Below are 15,799 nucleotides of genomic sequence, written 5' to 3'. Positions count from 1 at the left end.
AACTTCCTTTAGTAACTTCTATTTGTAACCTCCTTCGATAATCGTCAATTGTAGGCTTTAAATAGCCACGCATAAATCAAGCAAATCTATCTTTATCTTTAAATTTTGGCATGCATCTCTATCCCGAGTATTGTTTTGTCGATTAAATTTTAGCATAGTACTTTCGTGTTTTGAACTGCGTTGTCGATTAAATTTTGGCATAGTTTATTTACAATTGGTTACGTTATCGAGTCCGTAAAACCAAAACTTGTCATCGATAAAACGCCTATACGATTTGCGCCCGTACATTCATTTTCAAATCGATTGTTGTTGCTCATTTTCTTGTGACGTTTTACGTAGTCGAAGAACAACTTTCAATGAAAGATGTTTCGTTGCGGTAAATATTTCCGATGAAACATTTTTTTGGCACGGTTGGTAGGATCAATGCGGCTAACTTGAGGAAGAACGCTGGTACGTACAAGGAATCAACTTGATCTTGACAATGTTGGCGGTAACAACCGGTCGGTGCAACCTGGTAATGGCATAATGGGACTTTATGAGTCGGCGATCGCATAGCCGATGGCGTAACAAGAGCAATGTGGAGATGTCGACATCTTGAGACAACTTACTGATGAGCAAAGAAGGCCATTACAACCAAGTCTTGTGATATTGGCTACTATGAGGAGGATTCTTGACGAACACCAGAAGGGAACGAATAACCGCATGATGAAGTACTTCATCGATGTGGTCAAACCAATTATTGTCAACACCTATCATATGGGCCAGGAACGTCGAGTCATTCAATTTAGATGCAGGCAAATCTACCAATCCCGCACCTTTTGAAATTTAGCAAATGGCCAAAACTGTTAGTATAACTTAGACCTATGAGGTGATACCTATAGATGGAAATACTTAGCAAATGGCTGAAACTTTTGGTAGGACCCGGACTTGTGGGGTGATACCTATCGATGGAAATAAATTGCAATGGGTTGAAGCTGTTGGTATAGCTAGGGGGTGAGCAAAAAAATCAGGATCTACCTAAACCGGATCGGAGATGGTTTCCACCGGGTATTGGTTGGGTTCGCGGTTCCAATTGGCTGGAACCGATGGGTACTAATTCGATTCCCAATTTTAGGTGGGAAACACCCAATTAGATCAATCGGACCGGACCTATTTACATAATATAGGTATATATATTTTTTAAATGAATCTATTTCCCTCTATGAATGAAGCGGAGACAAGCCCGAACCTAGAAGTAGGTATGATATCCCCAACAACAGGCTCTCTTGGCTAATTTTCAAGGGATTGCCTTTTAGCTTCCAAGCTCAATCTTGAAGCTCAACCCTCAAGGTGTCAAAAATTTGTGATTCACGGGTTCCGCATAGAATGGCAAGTGAAGAGCATACTGAACCGCATCGTACTACTAAATTAATAAGAGGATTTTAGGAATCGAGGATCCATGCTTCGATGAGAAGAGGAGAGGAGAATTTAGGGACTCATGTAGAGAAAACTTCACACCGACATTAGGAGTAGGCTCGATCCGCCTCTTTTCATGATATAAAGGGCCTTATATAGGCAATGGAAACACAACTGGAACAATACATGACAATAGTACAAAATAACTTTTGACTACCATGGGTCAATTATTGGAGGAAAGATACACATGCATATGACCTATAAGAGGCCTCATAATTGGTATGAAACCTTTCTTCAGTGTCATCTTCCGAGCTATCCGAGTTGTCCGGGCCATCCTTTTATCTTTTGAAAGCTTTCCAAAGGAGCTCGTCATTATCCCGTGGTTCTTGGAATCTTGGGCTGCTAGGGACAGACATCGGTGGCTTAGATGAGCTGGAGGAAATATCTTCATGTGGGATGAAATTATTGTCTTGAGAGCTTTGTGCATATAGGTCTTGAGAAAGTGGTCCTCCCACGGATCCTAGGAATTCATGTCTACCGAAGACCGGTTCTGATGAAAAATCTATAGGGCTTCTTGGATGACTTCTCTTAAGTGGATGTCCGAGTTTGAATAATCCCATGAGATGTCATCCGCATCCGAGGGCCATACTTCCGGAGGAATAGTACGGTTATCTTGGCATAGGATTCTTTGAAGTTTTCTATATACTCGAGGAATAGATGCAATAAAATTTGGAGAGCTCTTGTAAACACGAGCAACTTCTAAATTATACTGGGGCTTGTATGTGGTCGTGCCAATCAAGCTTGGTTTAGATCTCACATCTCTAGTAGGATTGATAAATGTTTATGGTTTATGGAAAAACATGACGGTGTGTCTTTCGGGTTTTGCTCTTCCCATACGGTTTTGAATGTTGAATAATTCTTTCCAAGCGCCGAGTGGTTGGAACCATAATAACACATCAACCAAATTTTTCTGGTTGGAGTAATCACCTGCAAGTGCTCTGGACAAAATGCTAACAATCTTCTTAGCTGGAAACTCAATGGCTACAAGATACAGATTGAACATGTATCAAAACATCCATTTTAGTTGTACAAGGAAATCTTAGTCAGATGACCAAAGTAAGGGATGGATGAATGGGTATTCGTGGTGAAGACCACTGGGTTTCAAGAACAAACCACCATAATCTCTAAAGATTCTTAAATGATACTACCAAAAAGGGGCCTTGAGACTAGGAGTGAGTTGATTGGTGCGAATCGTGTCCGGAATATCAGGGGGTACTTGAGGGTGTTCCAATTTTCTCTTATATCAACAAGGCAAGATATGTCAAGAAGAGGTTCCTTGCATACAAACATGTTGATTGAACCAACTGGTTGCTTTGGTCGGGATAAGAAATACGAAAGAACATTATTGTTTCATGGTTGGAAGGAAAGCAGAGACAAGTCCGAACCTGGAAGCAGGTATGCTATCATCAACACTAGGCTCTATTGGCCAATTTTCGGGAGATCGCCTTTTGGCTCCCATGCTCAATCTTGAAGCTTAACCCTAATGGTGCCAGAAATTTCTTATTCACGGGTTTCACGCAAAGTGGCAAGTGAAGTGCATACTGAACCATATCATACTACCAAATTAACAAAAGGATTCTAGAAGTCGAGGATCCATACTTGGATAAGAAGAGGAGATGAGAACTTAGGGACTCATGTGGAGAAAACTTCACATTGAAATTAGGAGTAGGCTCGATCTGTCTCTTTTCATGATACAAGGGGCCTTATATATGCAATAAAAAGACAACTCGATCAAACACATTGGATTCGCAGATTCAACAACAACAATACATGACAACAATACATAACAATGTTTGACCACCATGGGTCATTTATTGGAGAAAAGATACACATACATATGACCCATAAGAGGCCTCATAATTGGTATCGGTGGAATCTTTCTTTAGTGTTATCTTCTGAGTTGTTCTAGCCGTCCGGACCGTCATTTTTTCTTTTTAAAGTTTTCCAAAGGAGCTCATCATTCTCCAATGGTTCTTGGAATCTTGGGTTGCTAGGTACAACATGTAGTGGCAAAGATGAGCTGAAGGAAATATCTTCACGTGGGATGAGATAGAGCTTTGTGCATGTAGGTCATGAAAAAGTGATCCTCCCATGAATCTTGGGAATTCGTGTCCACTCGAAGACCGGTTCGATGAAAAATCTACAAGGCTTCTTGGATGACTTCTCTTGAGTGGATGTATGTGTATGAATAATCCCATGAGACATCATCTGTATCCGAGGGCCAAACTTCCGGAGGAATAGTATGGTTTTCTTGGTATAGGATTCTTTGGAGTTCTATGTATTCTCGAGGAATGGGTGCAATACAACTTGGAAAGGTCTTGTAAACACAAGCGACTTCCAAATTATACCGGGGCTTGTATGTGGTCGTGCCAAGCAACCCTGGTTTAGATCTCACATCTCTAGTAGGACTGATAAATGTCCATGGTCTTTGGAAAAGCATGATGGTGTGTATTTCAAGTTCTGATCTTCCCACACGGTTTTGAATCTTGAATAATTTTCTCCAAACGCCGAGTGGTCGGAACCATAATAACACATCAATCGTATTTTTCTCGTTGGAGTAATCACATGCAAGTGCTTTGGACAAAACTCTAACAATCTTCTCGGTGGGTAGCTCAATGGCTACAGTATATATATTGAACATATTTCAAAACATCCATTTCAGTTCTTTAGGGAAATCTTGGTTAGGTGACCAAAGTAAGGGATGGATGAATGTGTAATCGGGGTGAAGACCACTGGATTTCAAGAACAAACCACCATAATCTCTAAATTTTTTTAAATCTCTTTAAAAAATATTTTTTGTTATTATTAACAAATATTGTTTACTTTTTAAAAATAAAAATTCTCATTTAATTTTTACTCCGGCGGCCAGCAATAGCAACTCTACGAAGGACGGCGGTGATGGTCAACTAGGGGCGGCGGTAGCTGGCGGAGGTTGGGGGTTGGTGGTTGGTGACGACGAGTGGTGGTCGGCGGCGGGTGGCAACATCCAATGAAGGTCGGCGGTGAAGGCGGAGGCGTGGTTGTGGGAGAGATGAGCTGAAAATGAAAAGAAATCGAAGTGAGAGAAATATTTATGTTGAAAGATTTCTACTTCTGAAAGAGAAGTAAATTTTTTTTAACTTCTAGAATTGGCTCAAAAACAATTTCGAAAGTAGAAATTTGCTTCAGAAATAGAAATGTAATATTGCGTAATCAAACGGATTTCCGCTTCATAAGTTGTATCACAAAATAGATTTATGCTTTAAAATCATTTCTTGAGCATAAATTTATTTCCGGAAGTGTTATTTTCAGAAGTGCTACCATGCGCACCCTAAGCCAACAATATACAAGCAACAATTTTCACTTATTTTGGTCTTAAATGTATTGTTAATATCAATTCAATGTCATATACTGATTATGAAGCCAAGGTATAGGGTGGACCATTTTTTTCTTAGCCAATTTTTAAATGTAATGTCACGTCTTGAGTCCAAAAAATTGAAATCGAGCACGTTAGTAGACCATAAACTATCGCAAATACCAGATGGCCCTTAGATCCTCATAATCATGAAGCTATTTTTGTTCAACAAGTCAAAATCTAATTTTACTAAAATACATATTCCAAAATTATGCACCAAAATTCTCCACATCAATCTTGATTTTGTATATGTTGCGGAACTGTGCATGTGTCCCCTTAAATTGTGTATGTCATGGAGTGATTACAATCACACTAACCTACGCAACTTTCTCAATTTGAGGTGTCAATACCTAAGAGAGAGGTAGATTTGCTTACATGAAATTTTCTGCAAACAACTTAGCTTCCATATTATAGCTCAGGATCGACAAATGCTTCCACTTTAGATAGACAAATAAATAGATGGAGAGAGTCTACGAGTTTCACCAAAAAGATGTGGTTTTTACATTTTTAGTTGCGAGATCGAGCAAAGATGATAAACAGTTTGGATTCACCTATGTTGAACACATATACGTGCATGTTTGCTAGGGATGAGTGATTTCAGATTTTTTTCGGATTCCAAATGACATTTCTTCTCGTCGGAATCGGTTCCCGGATTTTTAAAACCTAGAATCTACCATGCCTACTTTGAAACTTGGAACTTACCCCGTCATAGGTTTCAGAGTTGGTTCCAAGATCTCTCCAGGTTCTACCTTTATTATCACTTATGATGATTATCATTTGCCGCTACAATCCACCGATCATAACTCACAGTAAGACACATGAAAAATATGAAATACAAAGTATAAATCTCAGTCATGGATATCACTGAAAATAGAATATTAGACTAGTAATTCCATATTACACACTCATAATTGGACTTCATGGAATATCGCAGGACTACACGAAAATATAAAACAAGAAAAACACAAAGACTTTATCCAAATCCAGGTTCTAGGTTTCAGGTGGGACTGTCGGAACCGGTTTCCTAATTTTTGAAGCATGGAACATACCCCGCTTATCCCGAAACTTGAAACCTACCTCGTTTTCACCGATTCGGTCTTTTGATTCTTGAATTTATCTTGAGATCATGCTCACATATAATATTTGTAAGGGAAAAATGTCAAATAAGGACTCGAAGTGCTCTTATTTTCTCAAATAAGAGTCCGAAGTGAACTTTATTTCAAATAATGACCTGAAGTGGCTATGAAGTCTTAAAAAAGGGCATGGCCTAATGTGAAGACCAAAACTCTTACCCGATTGGATTTGCGAGCGACGTGGTTAAGGACGGACATAGGTTACTCGAGATGGTGAATTGGGGTTAACTAATTCACAGTGGACTATTAAACTTTGGATTGCAAATGGACACGACAATGTTAGAACATTTTGGGGCAACAACTAGTTTGGATCACAAAAGAATTATTCCCACTGGAATTGGTTCAGGATTGAACCGCAAAGCCCCCTAAACCGACCTAGCCTAGACCCCACTATAAAAGACATCCTCATTCTCTCTGTTCTCATTTCCTCACAAGAACTCTCTCTTTCCCTATTTTCTCTCTCGTTCGGTGGACCACCCATGAGCTCCCTCTCGCTCAAGCTTTGGCCGCCAAGTAGACATCTAACCTTACCACTAGATGGCTTGATTAATATTTGATATAGTACAAATCGTTGTCTTCGAAAATGGGTTTGTGAAACGAGTCTTTGGCTTGCATGGAAAGGAAAGTGACGTTGTTGGTTCGATCAGCTGCTTGTAGAGGCACCTTTGGATCATGGGCAACCCAATTATGGAAGTTGATCATCCCGATTTTTGTCGGTTTGAAGCTAATCGAAGCCAGATGGTAAAGCGTGTTAGGCCGTATATAAGAGGGAGGTGCTTGAGTTGAGATGTTTCGTAACTTGTTTGTTGATTTTGCTGATTAATGGTGTTTAAGCGGGTTATAAGTAGACGGGATTTTAGGTTTTAATGGCGTGGCTTGAGATTTGATTGGTACAATTGAAGATGGAGTCTCATGGTGCTTCGGCCATATGAGCTATTGGAGGAACTATTTGTGTTTTTATATCGATTACTCGTTGTTTCTTGCTTGTTCAAATGATTAATTGATAATTTAGTTATTTGATTAGATGTATTACCTATTGCGCTTTTAGCTCACTCCTTGTGGGTTAAACATTTTCCAGTTTAGTAGTGAGGACAAGGCCACAGGTGATGCCATGGATGTCGGTGGTGAAGATGAAGCTCATTGGTGATGTCGTTAGGTTGGCGGTAATCATCGCACCATATAATTTTCCTTATTAATCTTTGGGTTAATACCATGGAAAACCCCAAACCGGTACACTTGTGACAAATTTACCCCAAATTATTTTTTTGACCACAAAAAACCCTAAACTGGTACACACGTGACAAACTTACCCTAAACTGGTACACATGTGACAAATTTACCCTCCGTTAATTTTCATTAAATTTAACTATCAAATTGTTGATTTAGTGACATGTGATAGTTGACGGGTATACCAATATGGGGTTTTAACCCTCTATTTGTTACGAGTTTATCAATTTGAGATAGGCGATCTTCGGATCCGACAGGTACGGTCTCGTGGAAGGCAAAAGCATTAGAGACGAGGTCTTCGAGCCATCGCCTTTCTTTGTAAGATCGAAGACTTGCTTTCCGTATCATTGTTACCAGGTTATCCCCATGGTCTCCATGGTTAGGATCTTCGCCACCGGCTGCCCCTAAGGCTTACCTATTTATGTCAAATCGTGAACCTCCTTCCTTCAGTAGTCTCTTCTTGTACAATGACACCATCCATAGCGCACGGATGGGTGGAGCACCAAGGGTTGTGTCCTCCCATAGAGTAGCGAACCAAAAGCCAAAACAAAGTGACTATTTAACGGGGGGTGAATTTGTCACACGTGTACCGGTTTAGGGTATTTCGTGGTCAAAATAATTAGTTTAGGGTAAATTTGTCACAAATATACCAGTTTAGGGTTTTTGGTGGTAAAAAAAATAGTTTGGGGTAAATTTGTCACATATGTACCAGTTTGGGGTTTTTCATGGTCAAAAAAATAGTTTGGGGTAAATTTGTCATAGGTGTACCGGTTTAGGGTTTTTCATGGTATTAACCCTTAATCTTTTAACTTTTGTAAAGAATCTATTAAAAGATATATGTATATGTACACAAAATTAATCTTTTTTGAGTCTTTTGCATATGGGTCATGTGTTTTATTAGGTTTACGAAACCTATAAAAGGCCTTTCCCTTTAGGCCTCGTGCTCGCCGTTTTGTTTTGCATGCACTCGTATTTTTGTCCAATCTTCCGCATGCGTCCTATTATATGTAATAAAAAAATTAAAACAGAACGCGATTAGAGTATGGATTAAGGTTAGGGTCCCGATAAGGTTGGTATCGGAGGATGGATTAAGGGCGGGCCCCGATACGTAAAGGGTATTTTCGTCATTTTTCTTTTTTGACTTTTTTATTTGTTTCAAAATTAACAAATTTTTTTTAAAAAAAAAAGAGAAACAAACACGAGCTTGTGGCGAAGATTGCCACCATCCACAAGGACATCTTGAGAGCCTACATCTTGACGTGGCACGACGGCTTCGCCCTCGCCTTCGCCGATCGTACCTCCTCTCTCTCCTTGCTGTTAGTAGTATGCCCTAGGAACTAATCAAAGTTGATACTGTAACATTAGTTGTGGATTAAGTTGGGTCGAAAAACGAAATTTACTATACTTAGGTAGTCATAATGTGTTGCTAGAGACCGCTTATGACTTGTGGGTCAAAAAGGATTTTAAGCACATTGCTAATGTTTAGTGAACCTACAGAGTCGCACACAATAGCGAACTAAGTTCAAATTTTCTCTGCGCCTTGATCTACTTAAGAAGTAGATTTTAATTTATTCTCATATTCTAAATATTTACGCGATCGTGCATGTTATGAGATAACAATTAAACGCACGATTGGAATAGACGGTTTGGCGGGTCCAAATCACCCGGGCCCACTTCTTTTGTTATGCGTAAATATTGAGGCTATATATAGCCAATTACAGCCCCTTGAAATAATAGGAAAAAAAACCCTAGAGACGTATCATAGTATTCGGAAGGTCATATTTCGAAGGAGAAAAAAAACAAAGAATTGTTCTCTAGTCTTAGATCTTTGAGAGAGTCTCAAAGATCAAAGGCAATCAAGCAATAGGAGCTCCAAAATCTGTAAGCTAGCACTTGGATCGTTGGAGACTTCGGTTTGTGTGTGTGGATACCGATAGAAGCGCAACACTTCGGGTGATAATCCGGACACAACCGATTGTCAATTTATCTTCGATCCGCAAAAGGTACGTCTTCAACTCCTATTGATTTCAATATACGCATGGATCCTGTCTAGGGTTTCGGTTTATAAATATATTCCGCTGCATTTTGACAATCCCGAAACCCCTTCACTTGTAATGCGACCTCCGGGCCAACATCTTTCGCTCCACCTAGCCCTCCACTAGCTCGCCGCTTGTCTCCTAGGTCATCTCCACCTTCCCCGACGACCCCCGCTACTTCTTCTCCGACTCCTACTCCCTTCTCATTGTTATCGAGTCCTCGCCAACAACTACGGGCCCTCACCCGTCACAACTAATCTCCGCTATCAACATCCGCTTCCTTGGCGACCTCATCTTCAGCAGAGCCATGGAGACCGACACAAACTTTGTGTGGTTCCAGTGCTCCTCGTTCGGGATTGACGTCCCGGACCCGAAGGATGTTGTCTAGAAGGCCATCCGTTTCTCGGAAGCCGAGCCGGCGCGACGTGAGCTCGAGGACGGGCTTTGGCCGAGCTAGCTCCCGATCGATTGGTGGGTCGAGTGGCGATGGATCTATCGAGCAACGTGTTGGTATCGGTGCGGCGGCACTAGCCGACGGGAGAGTTGCATGCGAGGTTTGCGACGGTAGTGGAGGCCGAGGAGAGAATATCGGCGACGGAGGCTATGCGGTGTAGGGTGGTGGTGATGTGCGGGGGTTGGGAGGAGGAGGAGGAGGAGGAGGGAGAGGGGATGCGGGTGAGGGAAGTAAGCCTACAGGTGGAGGACGGTTACAGAATGTACCTATGCCTGTGCGTGTATTTTTTTTAATTTTTTTAATTCTTAAAAAAATAGGAAAAAAGGAAAAAACAAAGAAAAAATGAAAAAAAAAATCAAAACAAGAGAAATGACAAAAATACCTTTGAAGTTAGGCCCTTTTTTGAGACTTCATTGCAAGCCCTCATTTGAGATAAAATTTATTTCGGACCCTTATTTAAGAAAATGATGGCATTTCGGAATCATATTTGAAAGAAGATTCACTTAAGACTCTTATTTAAAAAATAAAGATATTTCATACTCTTCTTTAAAATTTTTCTTTTTTGCAATTATGGTACCTTCAATTTTTAACTTTTGTTTAGTTTGCCGAGACGAATGGTAGATTGTCGTCATCGCAAGGAAATGATGCAGGGACAAAAAAATAACAGCCCACTTCTTCCCAACCAATCAAAATTGAACATATATGTCCGGACAAGCCAATAAGCAACCCATGGCTCCATAGAAGCTTTCCACCTTCCGGTCCGAGCTCAACACCAAAGTCATCGTCTCTCTCTCTCTCTCTCTCTCTCTCTCTCGGAGCTCAAGTAACGCTGACTTGACACAGCCAACCACCGGGACATGGCGGTGACGGACTTCTTCGTCGGCGAGATCACGACGGAGCTCCTGAAGGAGCTCATCCAGATATCCCGCAAGTGCTGCCTCTGCAAGGCCAGCGCCGACCAGCTCATCGAAACCATCGAGGAGTTCCGACCCATCATCCGCGAGATTCAGTACTCCGGCGTCGAGCTCCCCGCCCACCGGCAATTCCAGCTCGACCAGTTCTCAAGGACCCTCCAGGAGGGCCTCGAGCTCTGTAAGAAGGTCCGAGCCTCCAACCGCTGGAACGTCTACAAGAACCTCCAGTTGGCGAGGAAGATGGAGAAGATGGAGAAAAGGATCCACACTTTCTTTCAGGGTCTGATGCAGGCCCACACCCTCGCCGACGTGCACCACCTGCGGTTCGACACGAAGGATCAGCTGGACCGGATCGAGGGGTCGGCGCGACGGCTGGAGCAGAGCCTGTCGGAGATGAGGATCGGCGGTGGCGGGTGGGTGGAGGAGGCTGTGCGGCTGAGGGAGGAGGCCGAGGCGGAGTGGGACGGCTTCGGTGGAGGCACGCTGAGGCTCGGGGTATCGGTGGAGGTGGGGAGAAGGAAGGTGAGGGAGATGCTTGTGGAGAGCAAAGATATGGGGGTGATTGGGATTGGTGGGATTGGTGGGTCGGGGAAGACCACTTTGGCTAAGGAAGTTGCTAAGGATGATGAAATCAGAAGTAAGTTCCTTTTCTTGGGTGTTTTGCTCCTTCTTTTCATTTCTTTTGGGTTCTCTTTTTGGTTGAATTTGCTCTGATTGCGCACTAAGACAGCTTTGGACAGGAGGCTTTCATGAGCTTTTTATTGCATTAAGTGCTCCAGATTTAGCATGTTGGTAAGTGGTAGGCAATGATAGCTTGACCTCAGTATCTTTGGATATGCTCTCAGATGTGGCTTTGAAAGAGGTGGTGGATTTCACTTGTTTGGGAATTGAACTGCATCTCTTTAGATTCAAGGCTACCAACTGACCATTTTGATGCCTCTTCCAGGTTATTTCAACAACAGGGTCCTGTTCCTAACGGTATCTCAGTCCCCTAATGTGGATCAGTTGCAGAAAAGGATTTGGGGATACATAATGGGGAATGAAGGGAGCAGTCCTTTCGATCAGGTTCCTCAGTGGAACCTGCAGCATAATTTCAGGGCGCCAAGGAGAAAGGCCCTGATCGTGCTGGATGATGTGTGGGCATTGCCGGAGCTTCAGCAGTTGGTCGCCATTTCCAGGACGCCTGGTTGCAAGACCCTCGTGGTCTCAAGATTCAAATTCCCAACGGTAATCGAACTGAGTTATGAAGTAGAATTGCTGAGGGAACAAGAAGCCATGACCCTGTTCTGCCACTCTGCTTTTGGGAAAAAGTCCATCCCTCTTGGTGCTGATGAAGATTTGGTCAAGCAGGTAGTTTAGAACTCTTTCTCGCTGGTGTACAATATTACTCGTGTTAACACAAGTGACTTTGTCTGAATTTTCATTTGAATCTGCTGGCTTAGTATTTTGATTCTGTATGGTATGAAAACGTTGCTGATAGATTGTCAACGAGTGTAAAGGGCTACCTTTAGCTCTCAAAGTGATTGGAGCTTCCCTGAGGGACCAACAACAGATGTTCTGGGTGAGTGCCAGAGAGAGATTGGCAAGGGGAGAGAGGATATGCGAGTCTCATGGAAGCAGACTGCTGGATAGAATGGCGATCAGCGTTGAGTACTTGACGGGAAAGGTCAGAGAATGCTTCTTGGATTTGGGATCGTTCCCAGAGGACACGAAGATCCCTATGGATGTTCTTATCAACATGTGGGTTGAAATACGTGATCTCCATGAAGCAGAAGCTTTTGCCATCCTCGTTGAGCTCTCCAACAAAAATCTAATTACTCTGGTGAAGGATGCCCGGTATGTTCATGTTCCGCAGGTCTTTCGGCATGGCTCTTAGATTTGGAAGAACTAATCATACTGAACCCTTCTAACTTCATGTGATCTGTCGCAGAGCGGGAGAAATGTACAGCAGTTATTTCGAGGTGTCGGTGACCCAACATGACGTGCTGAGGGACCTCGCCCTTCTTCTCAACAACCAGGAGGAAGTCAATAAGTGCAAGCGACTGCTTATGCCTAAAAGAGATCAGTTTCCTAGAGAGTGGGAGCGGAATTCAGACATACCGTTTGATGCCCAAATTGTTTCAGTTCACACAGGTACTGAGTGAAATTTAGTGAGACTTGGACGCTAAACTCCGCCAATTTGTTTTCTTTAATCTCTGTTGCACAAATCTAGGTGAAATGAACGAAATGGACTGGCCAAGAATGGAATTCCCCAAGGCTGAAGTGCTCATCCTCAACTTCTCCTGCAACAGTTACTTCTTACCCCCTTTCCTTGAGAACATGCCGAAGCTCCGTGCTTTGATTGTCATAAATCACAGCACTTCGAACGCTGAACTCCGAAACTTTTCGGTTTTCTCTAGCCTGACCAAGCTGCGAAGCCTCTGGCTTGAGAGGGTTTGTGTCCCCCATTTATCTGAAACCACAGTACCCCTGAATAACATGAGGAAGGTATCTCTAGTCTTGTGTAAGATCAATAACAGCCTGGATCCGTCAACCATCGACCTCCCCCAGATTTTTCCATGCCTATCGGAGCTCACTATTGACCACTGCGATGACTTATTGGAGCTTCCTTCGAGCATTTGCAGGGCCGGATCCCTCAAGAACCTGAGCATCACGAACTGCCACAGCCTTCAAGGGCTACCGGCCGACTTGCACAAACTGTCGTCTCTAGAGATTCTCAGAATGTATGCTTGCCCAAATCTGAGGATCATTCCTGTGGAAATCTGTCAACTTGGTTGCTTGAAGTATCTCGACATCTCTCAATGTGTTAATTTGATGCGCCTTCCTGAAGACATTGGAAACCTGGGGAGACTCGAGAAGATCGATATGAGGGAATGTGAGCAGATAAGGCGGGTGCCGAAGTCTGCCTCGTCGATGAAGTCTCTTAAGACCGTGATCTGCGATGAGGAGGTGTCCTTGTGGTGGAAAGATGTTGTGAAGCCGAGGGAGGATGTTCAAGTTCAAGTCGCGGACAAGTGCTACTCTCTGGACTGGCTCGACGATTGAACCACGTTTCCTATGAAAGCTTGCCACAGTACTCACCATCCACCATTCAGCAAAGAGTTCTAGTCAAGGTGTTCTGGCATCTGTAGCATTCTTCTCTTATGTCTTGTTAATTTTGTCCCCCGTGTCTCAAAAACTCATAGAGACCTTGTGTTCTGTTCAATGTCATGTTGTGTTTATCTGTCTGTTGGACACTGATTAAGTTCACTGGTTTAACTCTCTCTCTCTCTCTCTCTCTCTCTCTCTAAAAGGTATAAACAATGTACTTAAAATGCAAGAAAGGAGGTCAAATTCTGCTAGCATGGCGGAGGGAAGCGTGGCAATTTGTGTGTGTGTAATTGGTATCATTGCTAAAGTAGTTTGAAATTTTGATCCTTACCCTGAAAAAGTTCATTAAAGCTTGTCGAGCAACGTCAATTTGTGGGTACTCTTCGTTATAACATTGCCCGATTCTGCATTTTCAAACTATTCTCAACACTTGGTTTTCGCTTAATTCGTGTTCTCGTGTTGCGTCAAATTTGTCAACGAAATGATATGTTCTTTATAAAGTGTTTTGGAAGCTTAGAATCCCAAGTTGGCAAGCTTTACATTAGACAAGCAATATAAAGATTCTGATGGAAGTATGACTAGGCAAAACTTAGGAACCAATCTTCATATATCTCACCGAAAGTCCAAAATGCAGCCTTTCGAATTTGGAGGACTAGGTGACTTTTTGGTACCACAGGACAGGGTCCTCAATCATGAAATTTGAGAGGGCCCCGCAGATTTTTAGTGATTGTTTTTTTCCTTTCTTTCAACTGGGGCTTTAGATGGAGAAATTTGACTAATTATTGGTTGATTTCTTGGACGTTGCTGGGTGCCTTCCCATGTCATTTCCCCTTTGCTTGTAGTTTAGCGCACGACCGCATATTTAAAGTCTTCCGGATCATATGTCTTGGTCGTCCTTTGTCACTTTCCCTTGATGGGACTTCGTCTTTTATCTGCCCCGTCACGGGTATCGGTCGGTTTTGGCATATTCCTTTGGAGGGAAAGATTATCAAAATAAACATAAATTTATTGTAACGATGTCAATTCAATTTTAAATTATTTTTATCAATTTAATTTTAAATGATTATGCATTTGTGTCAATTCAGTCATTCCGATCAATTTTAGTAGGAAAAAGTTAACGTGGCGCGATCGATGATGATGTGATAATTTTTAATAATATTTTAATATGTTTCGAAAATTTTCTTTTTCTTTTTTTCTTTTCTTTATTTTTTTCTTCACTTCTTACTCCAACCGATTGCTGGACCTTGGCGACCGACCGGAAGTGTGGGTCGATGAGGTCGGCCTCATGAGGGTCGGCAAGATCTGGCCTCGCCATCACCTAGGTGACCTCACCAGGGGCTGAGCAAAACCCGACCACATTTCCCTTGGCAAGTCTAACCTCGCAGCCCCTCACGAGGCCAACCCCATCATCGGTAGTGGCCTCACTGGCCAATCTCACCAACCCACACTTGGCGAGGGGCTGGAGGAAGAAATGAAGAAAAAAAAAGGAAGAAAAAGAAAAGGGAAAAATAAATAAATTAGCAAAATATTAAAACATTATTAAAAATTGTCATGTCATCTCCGATCGAGCCACGTCAACGATTTCTAGGTACAATTGATCGAAATGACCGAATTGGTACATATGCAAAAAGTTTAAGACTAAATTGAAAAAAAAAAAAGATTTATGATTGAATTGGCACAATTGTAATAACTTTAGGACTTTGTTTTGGCAATTATCCACTTTTGGGGAGTTGTTTTGGTGAATGCAGAGTTATTCGCAAGAGGAAGAATTTTCAATCTGATCCCTATCATTTCGAAGTTCCGCAGAATTAACCCTCCATTTTATGGTCATAACTCAACTTCTCATTGGCCGCGTCGGCAAAATACCATCCGCTTTGGTAGCGGCTCGCTCGATGCTCAGACGGTTTTAAAGTGTATTGTTGCCAGTTTAAGGTTGCACGACACTTATGTACCGGAGCGATAACTCAGGTACATGCGATGTAGAATATAAAAAAACATATCTGAAACCCAAGATCCCCACCTTGACTCTTAAATCCCAAGAGCTCGCTACATGATATGCGATTGATGCATATTTAAAACACAACAATCAATTAGAA

The 15,799-nt window shown here is 42.2% G+C and overlaps 1 protein-coding gene across 1 annotated transcript; it reads left to right on the top strand.

Annotated features, from left to right (window-relative positions):
- The first annotated feature begins 10,416 nt into the window (after positions 1-10,416).
- Positions 10,417-13,862, top strand: LOC115747877 (probable disease resistance protein At4g33300). Its single transcript, XM_030684204.2, has 5 exons — positions 10,417-11,250; positions 11,560-11,963; positions 12,094-12,449; positions 12,544-12,746; positions 12,826-13,862. Exons 1-5 carry the CDS (start codon positions 10,557-10,559, stop codon positions 13,656-13,658), a joined length of 2,490 nt encoding a protein of 829 aa, XP_030540064.1. The 5' UTR covers positions 10,417-10,556; the 3' UTR covers positions 13,659-13,862.
- The last annotated feature ends 1,937 nt before the right edge of the window (positions 13,863-15,799 follow it).

The sequence above is a fragment of the Rhodamnia argentea genome, chromosome 2, assembly GCF_020921035.1.
Source record: "Rhodamnia argentea isolate NSW1041297 chromosome 2, ASM2092103v1, whole genome shotgun sequence".
NCBI lineage: Eukaryota > Viridiplantae > Streptophyta > Magnoliopsida > Myrtales > Myrtaceae > Rhodamnia > Rhodamnia argentea.
This window is presented reverse-complemented; position numbering and strand designations above follow the sequence as displayed.

Excerpts from the sequence above, each read along its gene's own strand:
- LOC115747877 (XM_030684204.2), top strand. The coding sequence starts at position 10,557 with ATGGCGGTGACGGACTTCTTCGTCGGCGAGATCACGACGGAGCTCCTG. Across the intron at positions 11,251-11,559 it reads TAAGGATGATGAAATCAGAA|GTTATTTCAACAACAGGGTC; the intron begins GTAAGTTCCTTT and ends TGCCTCTTCCAG. Across the intron at positions 12,747-12,825 it reads AATTGTTTCAGTTCACACAG|GTGAAATGAACGAAATGGAC; the intron begins GTACTGAGTGAA and ends GCACAAATCTAG.